Source organism: Acyrthosiphon pisum, chromosome A3 (assembly GCF_005508785.2).
Source record: "Acyrthosiphon pisum isolate AL4f chromosome A3, pea_aphid_22Mar2018_4r6ur, whole genome shotgun sequence".
NCBI lineage: Eukaryota > Metazoa > Arthropoda > Insecta > Hemiptera > Aphididae > Acyrthosiphon > Acyrthosiphon pisum.
The window spans coordinates 26,716,198-26,737,181 of NC_042496.1; the positions used below are offsets into that span (position 1 = coordinate 26,716,198).

The following is a 20,984-nucleotide window of genomic DNA, read 5'->3' on the forward strand; positions in this document are numbered from 1 at the left end:
TATCTAATGTTTTTGTTAGAAATATAAACGCTAGAATTAATTATAAGTAAACATTAAATATGAATTCTCTTTACACCAATTTTATGAAATACACATGACGTGTACCTAATAACAGTAATTCACAGAAAGTATTCATACAATTTAAAACTAGATCATAACTAGTTTAAATAATTATGTAACATTCAACGGTTCTCTACCAACTGCCCAAAATGTCCGATACCTAGGTCTACATTTAGACCGCAGGTTAACTTGGGCAACTCACACCCACAACAAAAGACTTGCCTTAAATAATCGCTCTCGCCAATTACGTTATCTCCTCACATCACAACACATCAACTTAAAAAACAAGCTACTATTATACAAACTTCTTCTCAAACCGATCTGGGCATACGGTATCCAACTCTGGGGTGCAGCCAAAAAGTCCAACTTAAACAAAATTCAAATCTTCCAATCAAAATGTCTCCGTCAAATAACCAAAGCTCCCTACTATGTATCTAACGACACTCTACATAAAGATCTAGCCATTCCAACAGTCCAAAACGTCGCAAAAACTTTCTACAAACGCACACACTCTAAGTTCCACAGCCATCGTAATCCCTTGATTTCAGAGCTATCTACCAACGCTATTCCTGGTGACCCCAGAAGGCGTCTAAAACGTACCTGGTGTCGTGACCTACTAATCTAAAATTGTTTATACCTCTACCTCCCTCAATTTGTAATCCCACCCTCTCTTACTAGCAAGTTAAAATCCTAGCCTAAAATCCCAACCTTAAGTGCCTCCAATGGGCGGCTTCTTATCTCCAGCCACTCAAGCCACGACACCTCCATCACATGCACTTATTGTAAAACAACATTTACAGATTATGTATATTTAAATAAACGTTAAAAAAAAAAAAATTCAACGGTTGATTCATAATAATGATACAAATTATAGTTTGATAATATCTGCTATATAATAATAATAATTATAACAAATGATAATTTATCTAGTTCAAGTTTATAGGTTCGGCATCACACAAAACACGGTTTAAAACGATTAATTTACATTACATGTGAAAAAATATTTTTCCACTTTTTCTTATTTTTTTTTTAAATTTCTGTAAAAAAAATATTTATATTATTTAAGTTTTTTTAGATTCTGAAGGGAGTGACGAACGTATTGATTTTACAATGATCTGTTTTTTGGTGTATGTATGTATGTATGTATGTATGTATGTATGTATGTATGCGTCGATATAATGCTTCGTTTTTCAACCTCGGTACCTTTTATAGTGGATAAGTGAATTTAGTTGGTACTTTAGACATGTAAAAATAAAATTCCCTATAAATTTTAAAAAGGGACGGGTAAAACGAAAAAAAATTAAGGAAAAACTAGGAATTTCACGCATAACCAGTTTTTGACAAAACCAATTAAGTTTTTTTGGAGTTACTTAGAAACTAATAGCCGTAAATATGTTTACGTAAATTGGATGTTTATATTAACATTTTATATATAAACCGTTCAATTTTAAAAGTGTTTTGACAATTTTTGAGCTATAAGCACAAAAAGATTTAAATTTTAGATTCTGAGTGGAGCGATGAATGACGAATGGTTTTACAAAGTGTGTGTTTTTTTTATTTTTGTGTCTGTCATCACCTTTTAGAGCAGTAAAAAGCTTTGATTTTCAACTTCAGTATCTTGTTCGATAGAAATTAAATTCTTGTTGGTGCATTCTGAAGATCAAATTTTTAAATTCCCAGTAGTTTTAAAAAGCGCCGGGAAAAACAAAAATAAATTAAGGAAAAACGGGATTTTGTACGCAAAATCAGTTTTTGACAAAATTTATTTTGGTTATTGATATAACTCTAAAACAAATGACCGTAAATAAATTTTCACTGTATATTTATGTTATCATTTTCTAATATTTTCAAAATATTTTGACTCGTTTTGAGCTATTTAAGGATATTTATTATTTTCAGTTTTAAATTTTCTTATCTTTCTTTTTAGATGTCTATACAATTTTTATTCATTGTGTCAAAAAGCATGAAAAATTAATATGAGGCTCCTAATATATTATTACAATGGCAGTTGAAAAATATTAAAAATAAATAAACACAATTATTTTATAAGAATTTAAAGTTTAAATTTTGACAAAATACGCAAAAATCACAAAAATGTGCAAATTATTTTAAGATATAAATTCATAAAAATTTTATTTTTAAATCTAAGATTTGAAAATTTAATACAATAATCCTCATAAGTTTTTTTATCTTTATCAAAAATAAAATCTCTACCTTCCGATCAAAAATAAATAAGTCAAAACAAATTTTTATGAGCATTTGAATTTCAAATTTTTACAATATTGGATATTCACTCGATTTCTCATGTAGTAAATTTCTTATTTTGTTGTAATTCTAAAACAAACAGCCATGAACACTTAAAATTTACACCATATGTTTATTTTATCATTTTTTATACTTAAATTTTCAAAATTGTTTGACTCGTTTCGAGTTATATACGGATATTTTTGCTTTTAATTTTTTTTTAAGTTTTTTTTTTTATAAAGGGAAATACAATTTTAGTCGTTTTGTCAAAAAGCTTGAAAATTAAATACAAGACTCCTGATATATGATACAACAGCAGTTGAAAAATATTAAAAATACATAGGCAACATTTTATCTTATAAGCTTTTAAAGTTAAGATTTTGACATAATTTATCAAATTTAAAATATTTTGTTGTGTATTTTAGTATGTTTTTCTTTTCAAATCGTAATAAAATGAGTATTTGGTTACACAATATGCACCCACTATTACAATAGTTGAACTCCGGTTAAACCACCGAATTCGGCCTGTAAAATCAGTAGTTCAAGCGTAACCGAGGTTTAAACTATGATTGTAAAACGGGCCCTTAGAGACTCTTAAGTCGTAAATTTAGTATTGGGCACAAAAATATTTACACATAGATTTTTCAAAATCGTTATTAGACTAGAACACAACATAACTATCGAGTAACTGGAAAATAATTAGCAAAAGTCATCATTTGTGCATATCCGGTGTTCTGTGCATAAGTTGTTATTAAATAATAATGTATATTTTACAATGTAAATAATATGATTATAATTCACATTGTAAATATAATAAATTGTATTATTGGCATACATTATTACTTAAAAATGTAGCTAAATTGCCTATCTTGAACGCCGTGTTACCATACTTACATTTAGGGATTGAAACCTTGATGATTTTATATTTTTATAGGCGTCGGTTCAGTTAAAAGACTTAAAACCATTTTAAACATTTTGAATAGAATTTTTTTTTAGAAATGATGTACTTACAGTATACAAAATTTACATTACCTACAATGGTCACACTGAATCGTAACAAGATTAATAATTGTTATTTATAGGTGACTAATGACTATCATTCAGAAGTTAAGTATTTAAGGTATTTAGGTATATATAAATGTTAGGTCATATATTCATACTATAAATAAGTGATTGTTTGTGGTTGATTTCAGTTTCACCGTAGGTACCGTTGAGTCTTAAACTTTGTAAGAACTTTTGATTTATATTGACAATCCATGTTTGATGTTATAATGTTGTGATTACAGTAACGGTTTAAACCATGAGGCTTACTATACAATATTACCATTGGCCACTGACATATTACATATAATGATTAGATAAAAACTCCGAAACCATATTTTATAAATGTACGAATGGTTATTATATTTTAAAATATTAAATGAGTATTGTCATTCCCGATACAGTATCCGCAATCGACGTTCATTTAATAATAACATGTATTTTATTAATATAGGTTGAAATTTATAATTGTTTCATGACAAATCTGTACCTATATATAGAACACATCATGATATGATAATAATAGTATTTTAATAATTAATATATATTTACAGAATAATCTGATCTACTATTTTATATTTATTAGGTAGTTATTACTTATTAGCTTCTGGTTAGGTGAGTATTAGTGAGTAAAACTTGTTTCGAAGGTAGTGCCTTTAGGCATTGAATATTTTTAGTTAGTCGTCTTCTAATAATTAGAAAGGCAATTTTTGTATTGTAGGTACCAATGATTACATCGGCCAGAGCGCCATATCTAGTGTTTTTTTTTTTAATTTATAAAAGTTGTTGAAATTAGAGCCTCCCAAGAGTAGTATTCACTTCAATAATTTCTATTTTGTATCACTATCAATTTTTATAAATAAATCGGAAAATTATCCTGCCAGCGTATACTCCTTGTTCATAGTTTATAAAACACATCTATCGTAGGTGTTTTAGTATAATTGTGGTAACACTGTAAAACGTTGACAATTTAATATTGTTATTTTATATGTCTAACCTATATCCGGTCATAATATATTCTGTTTTTATGGCCTTATACACAATACACATGAAGTTTTCTCCTTACAGCCGACGTCGTCTTAAAGTTCTTTTATTATTATAAATCAACTACTAGTTTCTAAACAGTTATAATTATATATTTCATAATGTTAGAATTAAATTTTAATTACATGTAGTTATAAATAATTGACGATAAAATATTAATTTCGTGTTTTTTATTACATCTACAATTAATACTGTTATTTATGAGTTTAAATAACACTGTGGATTATAAATAATCATACTTACATAACACATTGAATACAGGATAGACCAAATAATAAACACAAATAAAAATAATTGTCATATAGATAAGTTGTATGTAGGTTTACAGTATAAATATATAATAATATAAATTATAATAAGTGGTGATTGCATTTAGTCACGTAACGTGTTCTAAGTGGAAGCACAGACCGGTGTCACTAGTTCTCAAATGGTTTCTTAGCTTTGTTTTAATTCCATAATGTATAATATAATATAATATATATATATATATAATTCTTCATTACGTGTGTATAATGTATATCACTGAATTCCTCCTAAACTGCTGGACCGATTTCGATGAATTTGTGTGTGTGTGTGTGTGTGTGTGTGTTTGAATGTATTTGAATGTATTTGAATGTGTTCCTGGATGGATTAGGTTTACAATTGGACCAGGTAGATCCAACCCGGAGAGGTACGCACACAAGAGTTTCGAAATTTACAATGGAAATCGAAAAATAGATATGGTTGCTATTGTTACAGGTTTACAGATTATAATAGTAACAAGAGAAATAATTAGTATTTTTGTAAATAAATGGTTGTCATTGGTTACTCGGGTAAATGAGGTAAAATCATGTATCAAAAACGTCCCGTTTATGGTTTTGAATAAAGAAACTATAGGTTAAAACAAATATGAGATTTGAATGTATGTTTGTAGATTATATAGTTCAAAAAAAACTTCTTGTGGAAATTTTAAATTTTAAATTTTTTTTCTCGGAGAAATCAACAAAATTTAAAGAATAGTTTGAGCCACGTTTGATTTATACCAAGTGCTATATTCAGTCTACCATAGGTCCATCTTGGTCTAATTAGTTTACATTGACGCAAATTTGTCAATGAACTACACCAAAACATGTACACCAAAACTAAGATACCTAAATAGTGCTATATTTTATACTTTTTCACGTGCAAAGTTGGGTTATACATCTAAAAATGGATATTACTTCATCCGACTTATATAAATAGATTCATTGAGACTTGGAGGGAGCTTATAACTTATTTTTCAACCCTTTATAGATATGTAAATGGTAGTTACTCTTCACACATGATTATTTTTCAGTTTACGAAAAAAAAAAATTTTTGTTATTCTTAATGGTTGTCTTTGGGTATTAAATAACTATTATAATAATTATAGAAGAAATATCGCATATACATTTTTTAGATTCTGAGCGGAGCGAGGGAGCTATTGTTTTTACAATGGTGTTTATTTTTATTTTTATTTTTATATCCTGTATACAAAATTTCTTCCAGAAGGAGTGTTTCGATTTAAACATATTATAGTACCTTATCTTTTAGCGAATTGGATCAAGATGGTACTTTAGAGAGGTCATTTTTCGATTTTCTTAATAGTTATTTAATGCCATGGGAAAAACCACCGGAAAATTACAAAAAAACGCTAAAAATGGGATTTTAATTTGTAACGCTTTGTATATCATCATAGAAACGAATAAAAAATTATCATATTTTAATATTAATTCAACTTACATGATAAAATAAATAATAACAAAATATAAAATATCCAGACTGACAAACCGTCTCCGCTCAGAATCGTTTTTCTTATACGATGATATTATATCATTGAATTCAAATCTATAATACAACCGTTATACAATGACCCACTTGTAATCTACTGTACAGCAGAGCGACATCCACTTACCTGCTTTTTTACTAATATATTTATTAAAAATACAAATATTTCATGTTTGGCTCGGGTAATGTCGGACGGGACAGCTAGTATTATACAATTAATATATAAACATACAGGAATATATTTATTTTTATTTATTCATATGAATAACATGTATTAAATTTGTGGATCATTGTTTTTAATTTTAATTACCAATCCAAACGATGTTTATCAACCAATTTGACAGTGAAATCTTCAGAAGATCCTTCGAGTTCTACCATCACTATAGTGTTAAGTCCAAGGACTAAGTACGGAGCTGGCACGTATAATGTAATTTGTGGACCTACCGCTGGCCAATATCTACCGATGTTGATGCCATTGATAAATGCAACGCCCTAAAAAATGGTAGATCGTATAAATAGTTATAATTTATAAATTACAATAAAGTATATTTGAAATATACACTGTACATGAATAGTCTTAGGAATAGCATTTCGTTAAATAATATTTTATACCATAGTCAAAGTTTCAAAAAAGCTTCTCAATTTAGGTCATTTACATTTGAAGATTTTTATCTCAAATATTTTTTAAATAAATAATAAGGTATTATGGACCACTTCGTAATATAAATACGGTATATTAAGAATTAAATCAATTTATCTTGGTTTATTATCACCAATTATAATAATATGACGCATGAATTATGATACACTATAGTCTATATTAAATTGATTATTGATAATAAATGAAAATAAATTCTGACTGGTGATAAATATTATGTTTTATTGTTTTGTATTAATTAATAATAAATTAAACTCATTAGTATTATTCATTGTAATCATAACGTCATGCCCAAGCCAACTGGCCATCCCTAAAGAATAAAACGGAGTAGAAGTAAACGGAGCTTTTGTTCGGAGCTCTGATTACCGCGCTTTTGGACATATGTATATTATGCATTGTACACAAAAAAACATTTTTAACTGAATTTTTTAAATAATGATTTGTTTATATTTTTGAAATTAAACTAATAATAAAATTACAAAATTACAACAGTTGAATTATAGGTACCTATTCTCTTTGTCATACTAACGAATAAAACTACATTTATACCACCAACATTTTACATTCAGTATAGGTATTATTCAATTTCACTCTACTATATGTTTAATATTGAAATTAATTGACTTATTATAAAAATTTAAAGGTAGACATATTATTTAGGGTCCCTTCGTCATATAACCTATGATTAAAACATCAAAAAAACGGGTTCCAGGTCCCTACATAATATTTTATCGATAAACTATAGGAGCCTATTAATCACCTCGAATGTGTATTTTGTAGGACTCTAACGAATAATATTATTAATTTAAAGTAGGTTATCACTTATCAACAAACCTTTGACCATCCAGACGTATCTAAAAATGTATCCAATGGTTTTGGGTGTTTTTTATCTTGCGGTATGACGAAAACTCCTTTGTAAAAAGCTGGTGGCTTGACGTTTGGTTGAATATTTTGAGTTTCTAACCACGATGTTTCGTTCAACGGATAACCAGTCATTACCCACGGACCTAGGATGTGTTTTCCTAGCGTTACGTTTGATAAAATCCCCTAAAATGTATCTATTATTACATAAATTCAATTTAATAACAGATTTCATGAAAATACCTTTCTATCTTCTAAAAACCTCTTGTCATTAATTCTGCCTTGGTTTTCGACAAGAATACTCAGTTTTTGATTATTACCGATTACTGATATTTCCATCGTTGTATTACTATTAGATCTGCTCATTACTCCTAATTTCACCTAAATAAAGATCATCAGTATTTAATTTCACCTTTGAAATAATAACGTATTAAATATCTTCAAACAGAAACTAAAGTTTAAGAACAGTTATTTATAAATATATTCCTATTTTACTCATGCTATCGCTATAAACAGAATTTATTCTCTTTGACAACTTTTTTTCCTTCTTAATTTTATTTTAAATAATATGGTTTATTAAATTATTGCTGCTGTATTTCCACATTTTTATTGCTTGTTATTAGGAAGTTTACTTAATACAGAATAAAAGTGTTTATAAAGTTGGATGTAGCCATCCGACACTGCAATAATGTTTAAATAAAACATGATTCCAAACAAATCGGTTAGAAGTGAGTAACAGATAAGCATAGTGAAGTACTGTAATTTATAAATAGGTCTTCGTCATAATAATGAATGGTGAATGTTCAGTGCGCATCTTGAAATAAAAAAAAAACTATAGATTGATAGTTTTTTGTTTTTATAATGAATTATAAAAAGTCTATTTAGATCCATAAGTAGGTATATTAGGTATAGTAGGTAAAAGTGTTAAAAACGTGTTTATTTATTTAAATTTTTCGTAATATCTATTCCATAAAAATGTGATATAGTCTAAAAATTGTATAAAATAAATTTCAAATTTTTAAGCTTTCTCAATGTTATATTTTCCTTTAGGCTGGGGCTATACACGGCGTATTTCGCCGCGTTTCGAACGCCGCGTATTCAGCAGCGTTTTCCGTCGAATTACAAACGCATTGGTTTAAATCGGAGCAGCTATATACGACGGGCGGAATACGCCGTGGTATAGCCCCAGCCTAAATCGTAAAGAAATTCCCATTTTAGTATTTTTATTCAAATTTAAAGCAAATTTTTTTCAATTGTCACAATATTCACGATCAAAGTATTAATGAGTAATAAGTAATAACCAATAAGACTATAATTGATTATAAATATTAAAACTAATTAGGTATTAGAGTATACAGGGTGTAACAGATAGAACTGACTTTTGGAATAACTTTTGTTTTAATCAATATTTTAAAATTTTTTTTTTGATACATAATGTATAGCCACTTGCGCTACACGTGTAATAAAAAAAAATTATTTTCATTTTTTAATACCAAAAATGAAAAATTTGATCTAAATTTTTTTGAATAAATTCAAAATAGCCAATTTGCGAATCTGGTTATAAGAACTATTTGGATGGTAAAAACATTTATCTAAATCAAGTAGTTTATTTTTTAGAATTTTTTTAAATTTCAGTATTTTTTTGATTAAATTAATTTGGAACACTATAACTTTTTTAAAAATATTATTTTTGGAAATTTGCTAACATGAGAATATTTCTAAAACTATTTACTAATCCTATAATTTTATCAATTTTTGTCATAAGTTTAAGTAGCATACATTTTTTTTTTTTTTTTGGTCAGTTCTTTCTGTTACACACTGTATATCTAACAACATAGAATATTATTATTATGTATTATTATCTGTTTATCACCACAAGATTGTTTTATGTTATGTGAGTTGAGTTTGAATAAATAATTATGATAATATATTATATAATATGTTAATACTTAATACACGTACATTATTCAAAAAGATAATTGCTCGGTCACCAAGTGATTTGATAACAAGTGGTAATTTGGTCAATCCTCCGATCGGTGGTAAATTAGTTTCATACAATACTAGCCCATGATTAATATCCATATCTTCAAAGCATAATGGTACGTCATTTAAGACTGGATTGAGACGTCGGGCTACATTGTCAAATAAACTGACCACGGGCAACATATTTACGGTTCCATAATTCCCCTTAGGTGCAATTTTCGGAGTTGATGAGGTTGGAAAATCCTGTAAAAATTATCTTAATAAAAAAATATATTTTATAAATTATCAACAATTTTCAACAAACTAAATAGTTTGAAATATTATTTATCTTAAATTTGAATGTACCAGTGTACGTCATACAAAGGTTTTATTTAAAGCACGTTTTAATATTCCCAACCATTTTGGGCACAAGCTCGACGGTATTTTATTGATATTTAATATCCGTGTAATAAAACGATCTTTATAAGTTACGTTTTTCAGTTTTTGTGAACATTTAATGATATATAATACGTAGTGCTTATTTTTCGGCTAGACAGTATATTAATCTATATGGGTATGAAACTTTAATTTTAAATCCAGTACTTTTGCGAAATATTACATCAAACAAAGTAGGTATACCTAGTTTATAGTAGTTATACATTGCAATACGTGTTTTCGAAGACAATGTGCGTATATTATATTATATGCATTCCACTTTTTTCAAAATTATTTTCATTGTATTTTTAAATGTATTTCAATTACCGCTTTTTTAAGGATCTGTTTAATGGCATGGTACTTTTCTGTCGGATCACCAGCTTCGTCTAGCGGAGCAGTAAAATCGTACGAGGTCAATTGCGGTCGATAGCCAGATTTATCCAAAGTTGTCCCCATCGTATTAGCACCCGAACTAAATCCAAAGTTGGTTCCTCCGTGGAACATGAAAAAGTTGAAAGATACGTTGGCCTCCAAAAAATATTTTGACACTCGTATTATGTCCGAGGTATTTCTAACCGGCCTTGGACTGTCCCAAAACGCGACCCATCCGTCATAGAACTCAGAGTTGACTAATGGCCCTTTCTTCTGAACTTGTCTCAAATGTTGAAAACACTCAGTTACTATAAGAAATAAAGTTAAGTTACAACTTGCAGATGTACTTAATATATCATAACATACTGACTTGAGGAATATCCAAAGATGGCTATGAGAAAATAACTTGGAAAAACTTATATTTTATTATATCGCTCAATTTCTTATGAACGTTTGAACTTTGAATTTAACATTTTTACTATGTTGGATTTTCACAGGTAAATTAACGAATTTTCATCTATCGATTTTTGATATTTTGTTGTAATTCAAAAACAAATAACCGTTGACACTCGACATTTTCACCAAATGTTAAAATTACCATTTTCCATGCATGGTAAAATTTTTGTGCTAACTTTGACCCTTTTTGAGTTATTTAGAGCCATGAGAATTTTTTCAAATTTTGTAAATTATTTTTCAGTTAAGAATGTATAACAGTTATTCTTTTCATAGGTAGCTAACATTAGAAATTGTAAAAGAAGATTTTGAACAAGTTTTTCTACCTCTATAAAAAAAAATGTTCACCGGAATATTACACTATTTATATAGCCTTGAGATAGTTTCGATTTGTATTAATTTTTTTTTAATTTTTAAGTTTGATTATTTATACAAATATTCTAGGATGACAAAACGTCTCCATTCAAAATACATTTTCACATGTAATTATTTATGTTTTAATTAATTCATAATATATCCATTACAACGATATGCTCTACAACTACTATACAGTACAATAGAGCAATACCCACTTGTCCGCCTTTTTTTGTTTATATAAATGGTTGCAATTGGGTACTCGGGAAAATCCGGTACAAGCAATCATAAAATTGTCACAAATGAAAAACCGGGCCTTACATGGCCTTAATTAAAGAAATTATATCTTAAAACCAAATGTCTGTTTATAGCAAATATATTCTGAAAAACTACTCGATTAATTTTGACCAAAATCTCTGAGATTATTTTTAGAGATATCAGCAAATTTTAGAGAGTAAGCTGTCTATACACATATCGTTAAAATATGTAATGTGTATTTATATTTAATATATTATTATTATACGAGTAAGTATGTAAGAAATGTCTTTAGACTAGATAAATATTAATAATCTCATACAATTGTGATTTTGGGGAATACCCCTTTAATTTTTGTTCGGGGCACCTTGCTATAGGTATTGATACTGTTACTATATCAATGAGTCTACTACCTGTTACATATAGCATTGTCGAATGATTTAATTTTATCTTACCATTAACAACTGCAGCGAAGTCAACAGTAGAGTATACATTTGGAATCTGACCACACTCCAAAAAAGATAAATTGCATTCGTCAGTTGTATAAAGTTGAGCTTGTTCACCAACATAATGATGGAATAAATCCCTAAGCCATAACATGTACTCCTTATCACAGTTCCCTAGATCGTTATGTCCGTATTCATTTTCTATCTAAGTAAAAAAAAAAATGTTCATAATATTTACATAATGTTTTTGAAAACAGAGTTTAATTATTTTCTCATAACATATTTTTTTAATTATTATAGATAACTTAGTTAATAAATAAGCTAATATAAGTAATGTCATTCATTTAAATAAATACAAAGTATGTTTTTTTCATTTATAATTGAGATAAAAAAAATTCAAAATCCATGACTTTAATACAAATATGATACATATAGCAATATTGTAAGACAAATAATTATAATAGAATACATTTGTATAAGACGTTGACACTGTCAACTTAGGTGTGGAAATAAGTTGTATTAAATAATTGCCAATAAGTACCTAAATTATTGTGTATACCTACTGTATGACAGTTCCTGAAATTTCCCGCTGAAAATGTTCAATTGTTTTACACATACCTATAATAACTAGCTACTGGTGTAATTCGGTATAAGTGAACTACGTTTTATCAAAATTAAATTGAATAATAGGATTACACACGTTACTTATGTAACTGTATAAATTAAAACGGTTTTTAGTTTTTACGGGATTCGAGTTAAATCATAAATCTCATATTAAAGCTTATATATTTTGGTTATAAGAAGATTTCAAAATTCTGTGAAAATATCAAGTCTTTTTAAGTCTCGTTCAAATATTCGTGGTTACATTTCGTTGCAAAAGAGTTGTAAAATCTTTAAATATTTTTGAGCAAGGATTCCAAATTTGGAGTGCTAGCATGACGTAACTTCAAACATTTCAATCTAAAAGAAGACGTGCATTTTATAAAATACCCATTAAATATTGACTCACCTGAACCATGATAATGTTTCCGCCATTTCCATATAAAAACGGAACTATTTTTGGCATCAATACTGAAAACCATCTTTTTATATATTTTTTGTAATCTGAAATTATACAGAAACCTAATGAAATTGAATTTATAAAATTGTTGACGTATTTATTAAATTATAAAAATACAAAAAAAAAAATAGTCTTATAGCAGTATAATATTCCATTAATCTCATATAATTTAAACCTATCTTTTAAAGTGAAGAAAATCTAAGATTATTACATTTATTTACAATATAAAATATGTACCTGTACAAAACTCAATGTACAGAATGAGACATAAGTGCCCACGCCAACGATCAGTATTCAAGGTCATGTCTTTCTATATAATATATAAATAAGTCGAACTTAAAAAAGTAGAGGTCTTTTTCTAATTTTAAATATCATATACATATAAATAATTTTTCTTTTGTAATTTATCAAGGTTTATATAAAGAATAATAGGTTAATAACTAATAAGTAAAACTTAAGTATAAAGTCTATAACAATATGTGAGATTTTTAGTTTTAATTGTTAAAAAATATACATATTATATTAATATTACTTGGGTCGCTAGATCTGAGATGTAAACTAGGTTTTTCTTTCAACAACCAATATGGATGACCACCCTGCAATTTTTAAAAAAAGAACAATAAAAACTTATCAAGTATAAAGCATTTTCCAGGTCTATTAAACCAGACATCTGCAAAATATTAGCATTTTAATTTCTCATGAAATGTATACCTTCCCTCTGCCCAATAGTGGTTCATGCAAAATCAAAATGTATTCGTAAAAAAATTAAGTATCAGTGTTCAACGTAAAACCTGTTTATTTTATAATGTTGTAAACAGACACTGTGGCCACAAAATATTTCTTATTTGAAAACTGGTTTTAAATATCCATTTCTGTAAATTCTGAACTGATATTTAATCAACTAAGACTCTGCAGAGCAACGCAATACATTAGTATGAACGTATTGGTTTTACAAAGTTCAATGATAAAATATTTTTTAATGTTGTATAATTTCGTAATACTATTTGGTATTTAGGATCATTTTGGTGAAATAGGCTGAGTCTATATCATAGAATAATACAGATAATATTATTTTATCTGATTTCAAATAAACTGTATTATTATTTTTGTATGCCGTATAATATTACCGATTTAATAACATCACATACAAACATCTATAATGTTATTTAGTTTAAACATAATATTAATTATTAAACAACGATAAGCCTGATAAACTGTTGACCGACGACAGACAATAACATACCTAATATAAGGAACCTTGTATTCAATTTCAACCTTTTTGACCAAGCGAAAATTGTTAACGATATTTATAGAAAAAAAACTAATAAAAAACAAAAATGTGAAGCTCAATAATATTTTGATAATTATACCATGTAATATGCATAGAAAATTCTAATACAAACATTTAGTGAAAATTTAGTATCTACGGATATAAGATTATGAACGTAGCGATGAATGTATCGATTTTATAATGATGTAAACTTTTCGTTTTTGACTTGCAACAAAATAAGAAAATCAATTTTCTCGATAACTAGTTTTGCGTAAAAATTAGTCTTTTCCCCAATTATTTTCAAAATTAAAAGTGTTTAATGGGAATCTATAATTTTGAATTCACAAAAGTACCTACCTACTAAATTCACTTTCTCGATAGAAAAGATATTGATGAGAAATAAAAAATATAAATACACAAAAAAACACACATTTTTATGTAACATGTTCACTGCGGATGACGCGAAATGGCGTAATTTTACATAGTTCGCATATATGCTGAATGACACCAATTGGCGTTATTCCCCTTGTTATTAAATGCACTATAATTTGGTCAGCGTTATACGATTAATTTTTTTGTTTTTTGTCAGCGTCTTCTATAAGCATTTTTTCACGAACAAGTGCAAATCGTACTAAGATATCTTAATTTTTCAATTTTTATGAATTTTTTTTAAAACTACAATTTTTTCAGCGTCACGTCATATCATCCGCAGTGAATTTAAGTTATTACCTATATTGGTATAGTCACAGCTCGCTACAGGTTAAACATAACATGATAACATGATAAGAAACTACCCATTTGACCCATTTTATTGTAAGTATATTTATAAAAATTATAGGGGCTCTTAGGTTGTATATCTTAAAAAGTAAAAACATTGATATAAGAGCTTAAAATATATGCACTAAAAATGCTACAATATATACAGAAAAATGTATTGAATATGAAAAAGTGACATTTACTGTGCAACGTTGCTATTATTTTTTCGATACACACAAAATACAAAAAATTTCTCATTGTTTAAAAATGCATTATTTTTGAGTTTTTCAAACTTGAATAGGTAACTTTTTTTATAGTTTTCGATACCGAAAAAATAAAACAACGTGGCCCAGTTAAATGTTTTCCTCTTTATAGTGTGAAAAATTGGTTGCTTAGCTTGCCGCAGTGGCGTAGCCAGGGGGGGGGTTTGGGTTTTTAATCCCCCCCCCAATTTACATTTACCCTCCTAATAAATATATTGTTTATATGGTTCGGGACTGCTTGCAAGTTATAAATTTGTCTTATGAAATGGCGAAATTGAATACAAAGTTTGAATTTGCATATTTGTGTATTTTTTAACTTAAATGTACACAAAAAAAATTTTATTTGGATAACATTGAAAAATATCTTAAAAATGATTATGTTTGGTTAGGTACAATAGGCGATCATTTTGAGATTTGGGAAGACTGAAGCCTTTTATAATACCATACTATTATAAAATTGAATAACCTTAAAAGAATTAAGTTAATGTTTGGGATGGGCGGAGGGCTGTTAAAGTTGTTGGTGGAGCTTGGCTACAGTTGGCCCTATGTTCGCATATGTAAGATTTCATAAGTCTCTTTGTGACAAAACTGTGTTTAATCTATAAATTACATCTAGATTGTAGATTGTACGAAGAAATGAACATCAGTAGATATATGTACGTGTTCGTTTATCAAGGTGTTCACATATCACGTTATTCGTTATTACTTATTTATTAACCTAGTACCTATTGTATGCCAGTATTTTTAAAAATAAAGTTATTATTATTATTTTTTTATCAGGTTTATATACCTACTTATTTTTTAGTTTTTTATTACCAAAATTACAATATGTTTTATTATTTTTCAAAAATAATATAAACATGTTGCTACATAGTACATATATTTAAGCATATTTTGAGTATTTCGAATGCATATTTCGATAATTTTTAGTGCAACAAGTCAAGTACTGAACCCTAAATTTATTTATATACGAAAACTGTAAAAACTTGGTTTTAATCTATACTTAAAACACCCCCCCCCCCCATTTGATAATCCTGGCTTCGCCACTGTAGCTTGGACTACAGCCGAATGGTCCTTACTTACTCAAAAACAGTTTTTGCTAAGTTGTACTTATTATGTAAGACAGATTCATGGCATGTGGTTGTAGCGTCCCTTGCATACAAACGATACTTTGAACACGTGACGCAATGTCCTAGCATAGAACTAGCTGGTGCAGGCGAAGGCTATTTCTATTCTGGCCAGCATGTTCTGCACGCAGTACATTGCCCGCACGCGGCGAAATACAAGCATATATTTTGTTTTTCCCGCATGCGAGCAAATCTTCACGGCGTTAATATAATAAAATAAAACACGTATGATTAATATAGATTATAGGTACGTGAATACTAATGACTTACTGATAAAACACGGGAATCGTATTCACGTGAGATGTGAATAATTTTAATTTATACCTATCAACTATCAATTGAAAATTTATATTATTTATTGTTTATTATGTAAATTAAATAAGTAATAATAGTTATTAATTTTACAAAAAAAAAAACAATTGTTAACTAATGATTCTTAGAAGGGGTCAGATATTGCATTGCTTAACTTGACCAGTCATAATTTGTGTAAATGATTATTAAATTGGTCTAATATATATTTATGATAATATGAGTAAAACCATCTTTTACCTACGAAAATAAAGAAATAAGTAAATGGAAATCGTAAACACGTGAATACATAAATCTAAGGAAAATTTTAAGCAACAGGTCTTTTAAAGTTATAAATCTAACATTAATTTCACGTGAATAGCGTGAAATAAGGAGCCCTAGTTTATACCCGTTTCTATACAGGATGATGCACCAAGCATGTTCACCCCTTTTTTCTTCAATAATGCAGCTATTCAAAATCTGATTTTTTGAGTTTATAAATATACTTTAAGACCATAATTTCAAATTCTTGAGATTTTATGTGCTACTTAACTAGTGTCTTTGGACTTCGGAGATACAAACTTCTGTTTTTAAAATGAGAACACCCCTATTCAACTATACGTTATACAGAGAACATTTTTCTGAAATTTTGACGTATTGATATCAAAATTCGTATAAGTAGTTTTTGAGTTATTGAACTTGGTATTCTAAGGATAAAATGTTTATAAGATATACTATGGTGATTTGAAAATTGTAGTCATTAATTTTGATCTACCAATATTAATTATTTGTAAAAATGGTCCAAGTATAATAAATACTAGACCTAGTTATACGTCTATTTTATATTTATGTAAAACCATTTTTAAGGACTATTATCTTTAATAAAAACATTTTAATAGATAAGAACTACTCTCTGGAATTTCAAATAAGGTACATACACATTTTTAAAAACAATTATCCACAAAAAATTTAACGTAAAAAAAGGGTTTCTCATTTCAAAAACAAGTTTGTTGAATATTCCTTAAGTAGTGGAAAAAATTCAAGAATTTTCTAATATGTTCTATGAGTATATTTAAAAATTTAAAATATCAGAATTTAAATAAATTAATTATTAAAGGAAAAAATAGGGGTGAGCATGATTGGTGAATCTCCCATACACCATGTTTGTGAAGTTGGCCAACCTAAGTACTTACAGTAATTTTTTTTAAATCTATGCCATTATTTTGCAAGTCTATTTCATAAACTTCACGAACGTGTTTATACCTAATACTCAGTAATACAATTTGAAAATTTGGAAATAAAAAAAATGAAATATCTATACATTATAAATTATAATGTATACTTATTTTAAGAGTTTTCACTAGGTATTATTGAATCATGTTTTTCAATTCCTTAGTTAACAAACAATTTCTTATTTTTATTTCGTAGAATATAAGGTATAAAAATATTTTTTGTAAAAAATTTGTATCTATAAAAATTGTGAGTTAAAAAATTTAATATTTTTTAAGCATATTTGTATTTTTTTAAGATGCATAATATAACAGACTATAAAAGTGCACATTCATATTTTGTAATTCTTAAGTGCATTAAGTTCCGATCCCTAATGGCGTAATTATTACTAAGTATATTTCATGATATTATTGTGACTAAGGTAATTTATTTTAGTACCTAGTTTAGACATTATTAATTAGTCCTAGTAATACTGCAGTATATATGCTGCTGATGAATATATAAATAATTAAATGTAATTGAGTAATTTGATTAATTACTTCCTTATTGATGGAATAACTTGAAGTTGGTTAACCGGAATGTATCAATCTCATGTCAATATGATAAATTATTATATTGGTAAACTAGTGAAACTGATTATGACAGACAAAAAAAAAATCTATTTTCTACTTTCAAAGACAGTATAAGCTTAAGATTGTGCTTAAAACATTGAAATATTAAAATAGCATCAAAAATTCAAAATATGCCAAAGTTCGACGAAATATGTGAAACTAGGCAAATGTCACATACAATCGCACGAGCACTGAATTTATAAAATCGGAATTTAAGAATATTTTTTTACACTGAAGTGAATACTTACCAAGTCCCTTTCAGCTGAGATAAATGGCCCTGGTCTAATAAGTACATTCATATTTTCTTGTTTTGAAATTGTCAAAAAATGTTCAATGTCAGCTTGTCCTTCAAAATCGTATACACCCGAATATGGTTCATGAAAACTCCATTCTACATAACTAAAAATAATGAAGATTATAATATTTTCTATTTAATATTAAATTAACAACGAGACACATTGACGGGGCTAGGGGGGGGGGAACTCCGTGCAAATTCTTTGGGCCCTGTGTCTTATTGATAAATATATGATATTTTCCCTCTATAAAAAAAAAATCGATAAATCAGACATAATATTATGTTTTTGTTAATAAGAAGTAACCATAAAACAAAATCGGTAAGAAAATAAAATATCTGTATTCAGCCCAAAAACAACTAAATGCTAAAAAATGTGTTATAATAATAATAATTCTTATTATTCACATGAAAAAAAGATACCTACTTGGGTATATAGGTACTTGGATTGTATTGTAAACGTGTAAAAATAAAATAAATGTTGATATCGATGTATTCTAAAGTTTTAATAGTGCATATTAATATCTTCCCAAATGAGTAAAACAAAAATGTAGCTTTGATAAAATAAGAATAATACATGTTGACTAAAATTCAATACTTTGTAAATTAGTATGTGGGTCGATACTTTTTGTATTTTCTTGTCCAATCTTTCTCCAATTCGCCACTGCATACAAGTCAATACTGTAGAACGGTGTGAATAGGTTTGTCACTTGGTGTGTATAAATGTATAATTATATAGTCTAAAATTAGTCTTATTTTTTTAAATCATTGTTTATTGAAAATTATAAATTTTTAAGTAATCGTGGAATGTTTCAAGTTTGTATGATTTCTATTTTTTGGATTACATAACAAAACTCTTTATACGATTAACCAATACGTTGCAATAATTAATATACAATGTCATAAACATTTTAACTACAGTAATTTATAACAAATGTAAATGGTTTTATGCTAAACGTTTTAAAAGCTTAAGAGGAAAAAAAAATTACGAGGAATCTTGCATTCAAATTTTATGTTTTAGGTGTAAAAATTAAAAACTGTATGTATTTTTAACTACAAAATAATAGACATATTTTCGTGATTTTGATGAATTTTGTAGACAGTTGAACTTTAAACGCTTACCACAGGCGTAACTAGTAATTTAAGTTACTTAATATATAGTATATTTCATTAGTATTTTTTTGTTTAACATAACTTAACTGAGAAAATAAACACTTACAAAAATTTATTTTTAACCAAAAAAAATATTATTCTGCGATCGTTTATGAAATCGTTGCGACCAATTGAGTACGTAAGATAGGTTTTTGGAACGAAAAATTACGATTTGACAGTTGTTACTTGTAATGAACTTATGACTTATTTTTACCCAATTATGGGTCGTGAATAATATGGAATGTGTCACCAAAAAATTAGCTATTAAAAATGTTATTAATATAAGTACCTAATATGTGTAAAATACAAAAATTAATAAATTAAGAGTAATGGTTTCTTTTATTAGTTATGGTTGTTGAAAAAATTATGGTATCGAGGGAGGATGGGTGGCCCCTCATTGAACACCATTGAACATTATTTTCAAAAAGGTAGCATGAGAAATCGGGTAAATATCTTGGGTCGCTAATACAAAGGTTGAGAACCACTGGTCTGGTGGGTGTTTGTAGCGAAGCGGCGGCGGCTTAGCAGTGAGTTGTATGCAAGTAAGCACACCGCGCACTGCTGTCACTGGGTAGGTAGGAAAAAACAGGTTTTCTAGTCGGCTCACCGGAATAGTTTTACGACAATTTAAAATAAGTAATAATGTAATGTACAAAAAACACATTTTTTTTTTTGATTCCAAAGTTTTTTTCATTGTATATCATAGTTTTCATTCACGCATGTTGTCAGCAAACTCTTAAAGCATAATATAGATAATATATAATAAATAAGGTACTAAGGTAGACTCATAGTTATGGTAGACCATGCGGTATTCGCGCCCACAGTTTATGAACCTCTCGAGTAGAGGTTATATAATATGGTTTGTTGAAAATCTTATTATGAATAAATAATTATTATTTTATTACGTAACGCTATTATAAACCTGGACGGTGATGAGTATACTTTATCACATGACGGGTATCTGG

At 27.8% G+C, this 20,984-nt stretch overlaps 1 protein-coding gene across 1 annotated transcript in view; it reads right to left on the reverse strand.

Annotated features, from left to right (window-relative positions):
* Positions 1-6,473: 6,473 nt before the first annotated feature.
* LOC100160040 (beta-galactosidase) overlaps positions 6,474-20,984 on the reverse strand; it is a 38,560-nt gene continuing 24,049 nt past the window's right edge. Inside the window, exons 3-11 of the mRNA XM_001947335.5 lie at positions 18,824-18,974; positions 13,563-13,626; positions 12,980-13,074; positions 11,980-12,175; positions 10,418-10,770; positions 9,656-9,919; positions 7,937-8,074; positions 7,667-7,879; positions 6,474-6,666 (exon numbers count right to left, since the gene is read on the reverse strand). Of these exons, the coding sequence (XP_001947370.2) occupies positions 6,481-6,666; positions 7,667-7,879; positions 7,937-8,074; positions 9,656-9,919; positions 10,418-10,770; positions 11,980-12,175; positions 12,980-13,074; positions 13,563-13,626; positions 18,824-18,974 (1,660 nt within the window). The 3' untranslated portion in view covers positions 6,474-6,480. The remainder of the gene's footprint in view (positions 6,667-7,666; positions 7,880-7,936; positions 8,075-9,655; positions 9,920-10,417; positions 10,771-11,979; positions 12,176-12,979; positions 13,075-13,562; positions 13,627-18,823; positions 18,975-20,984) is intronic.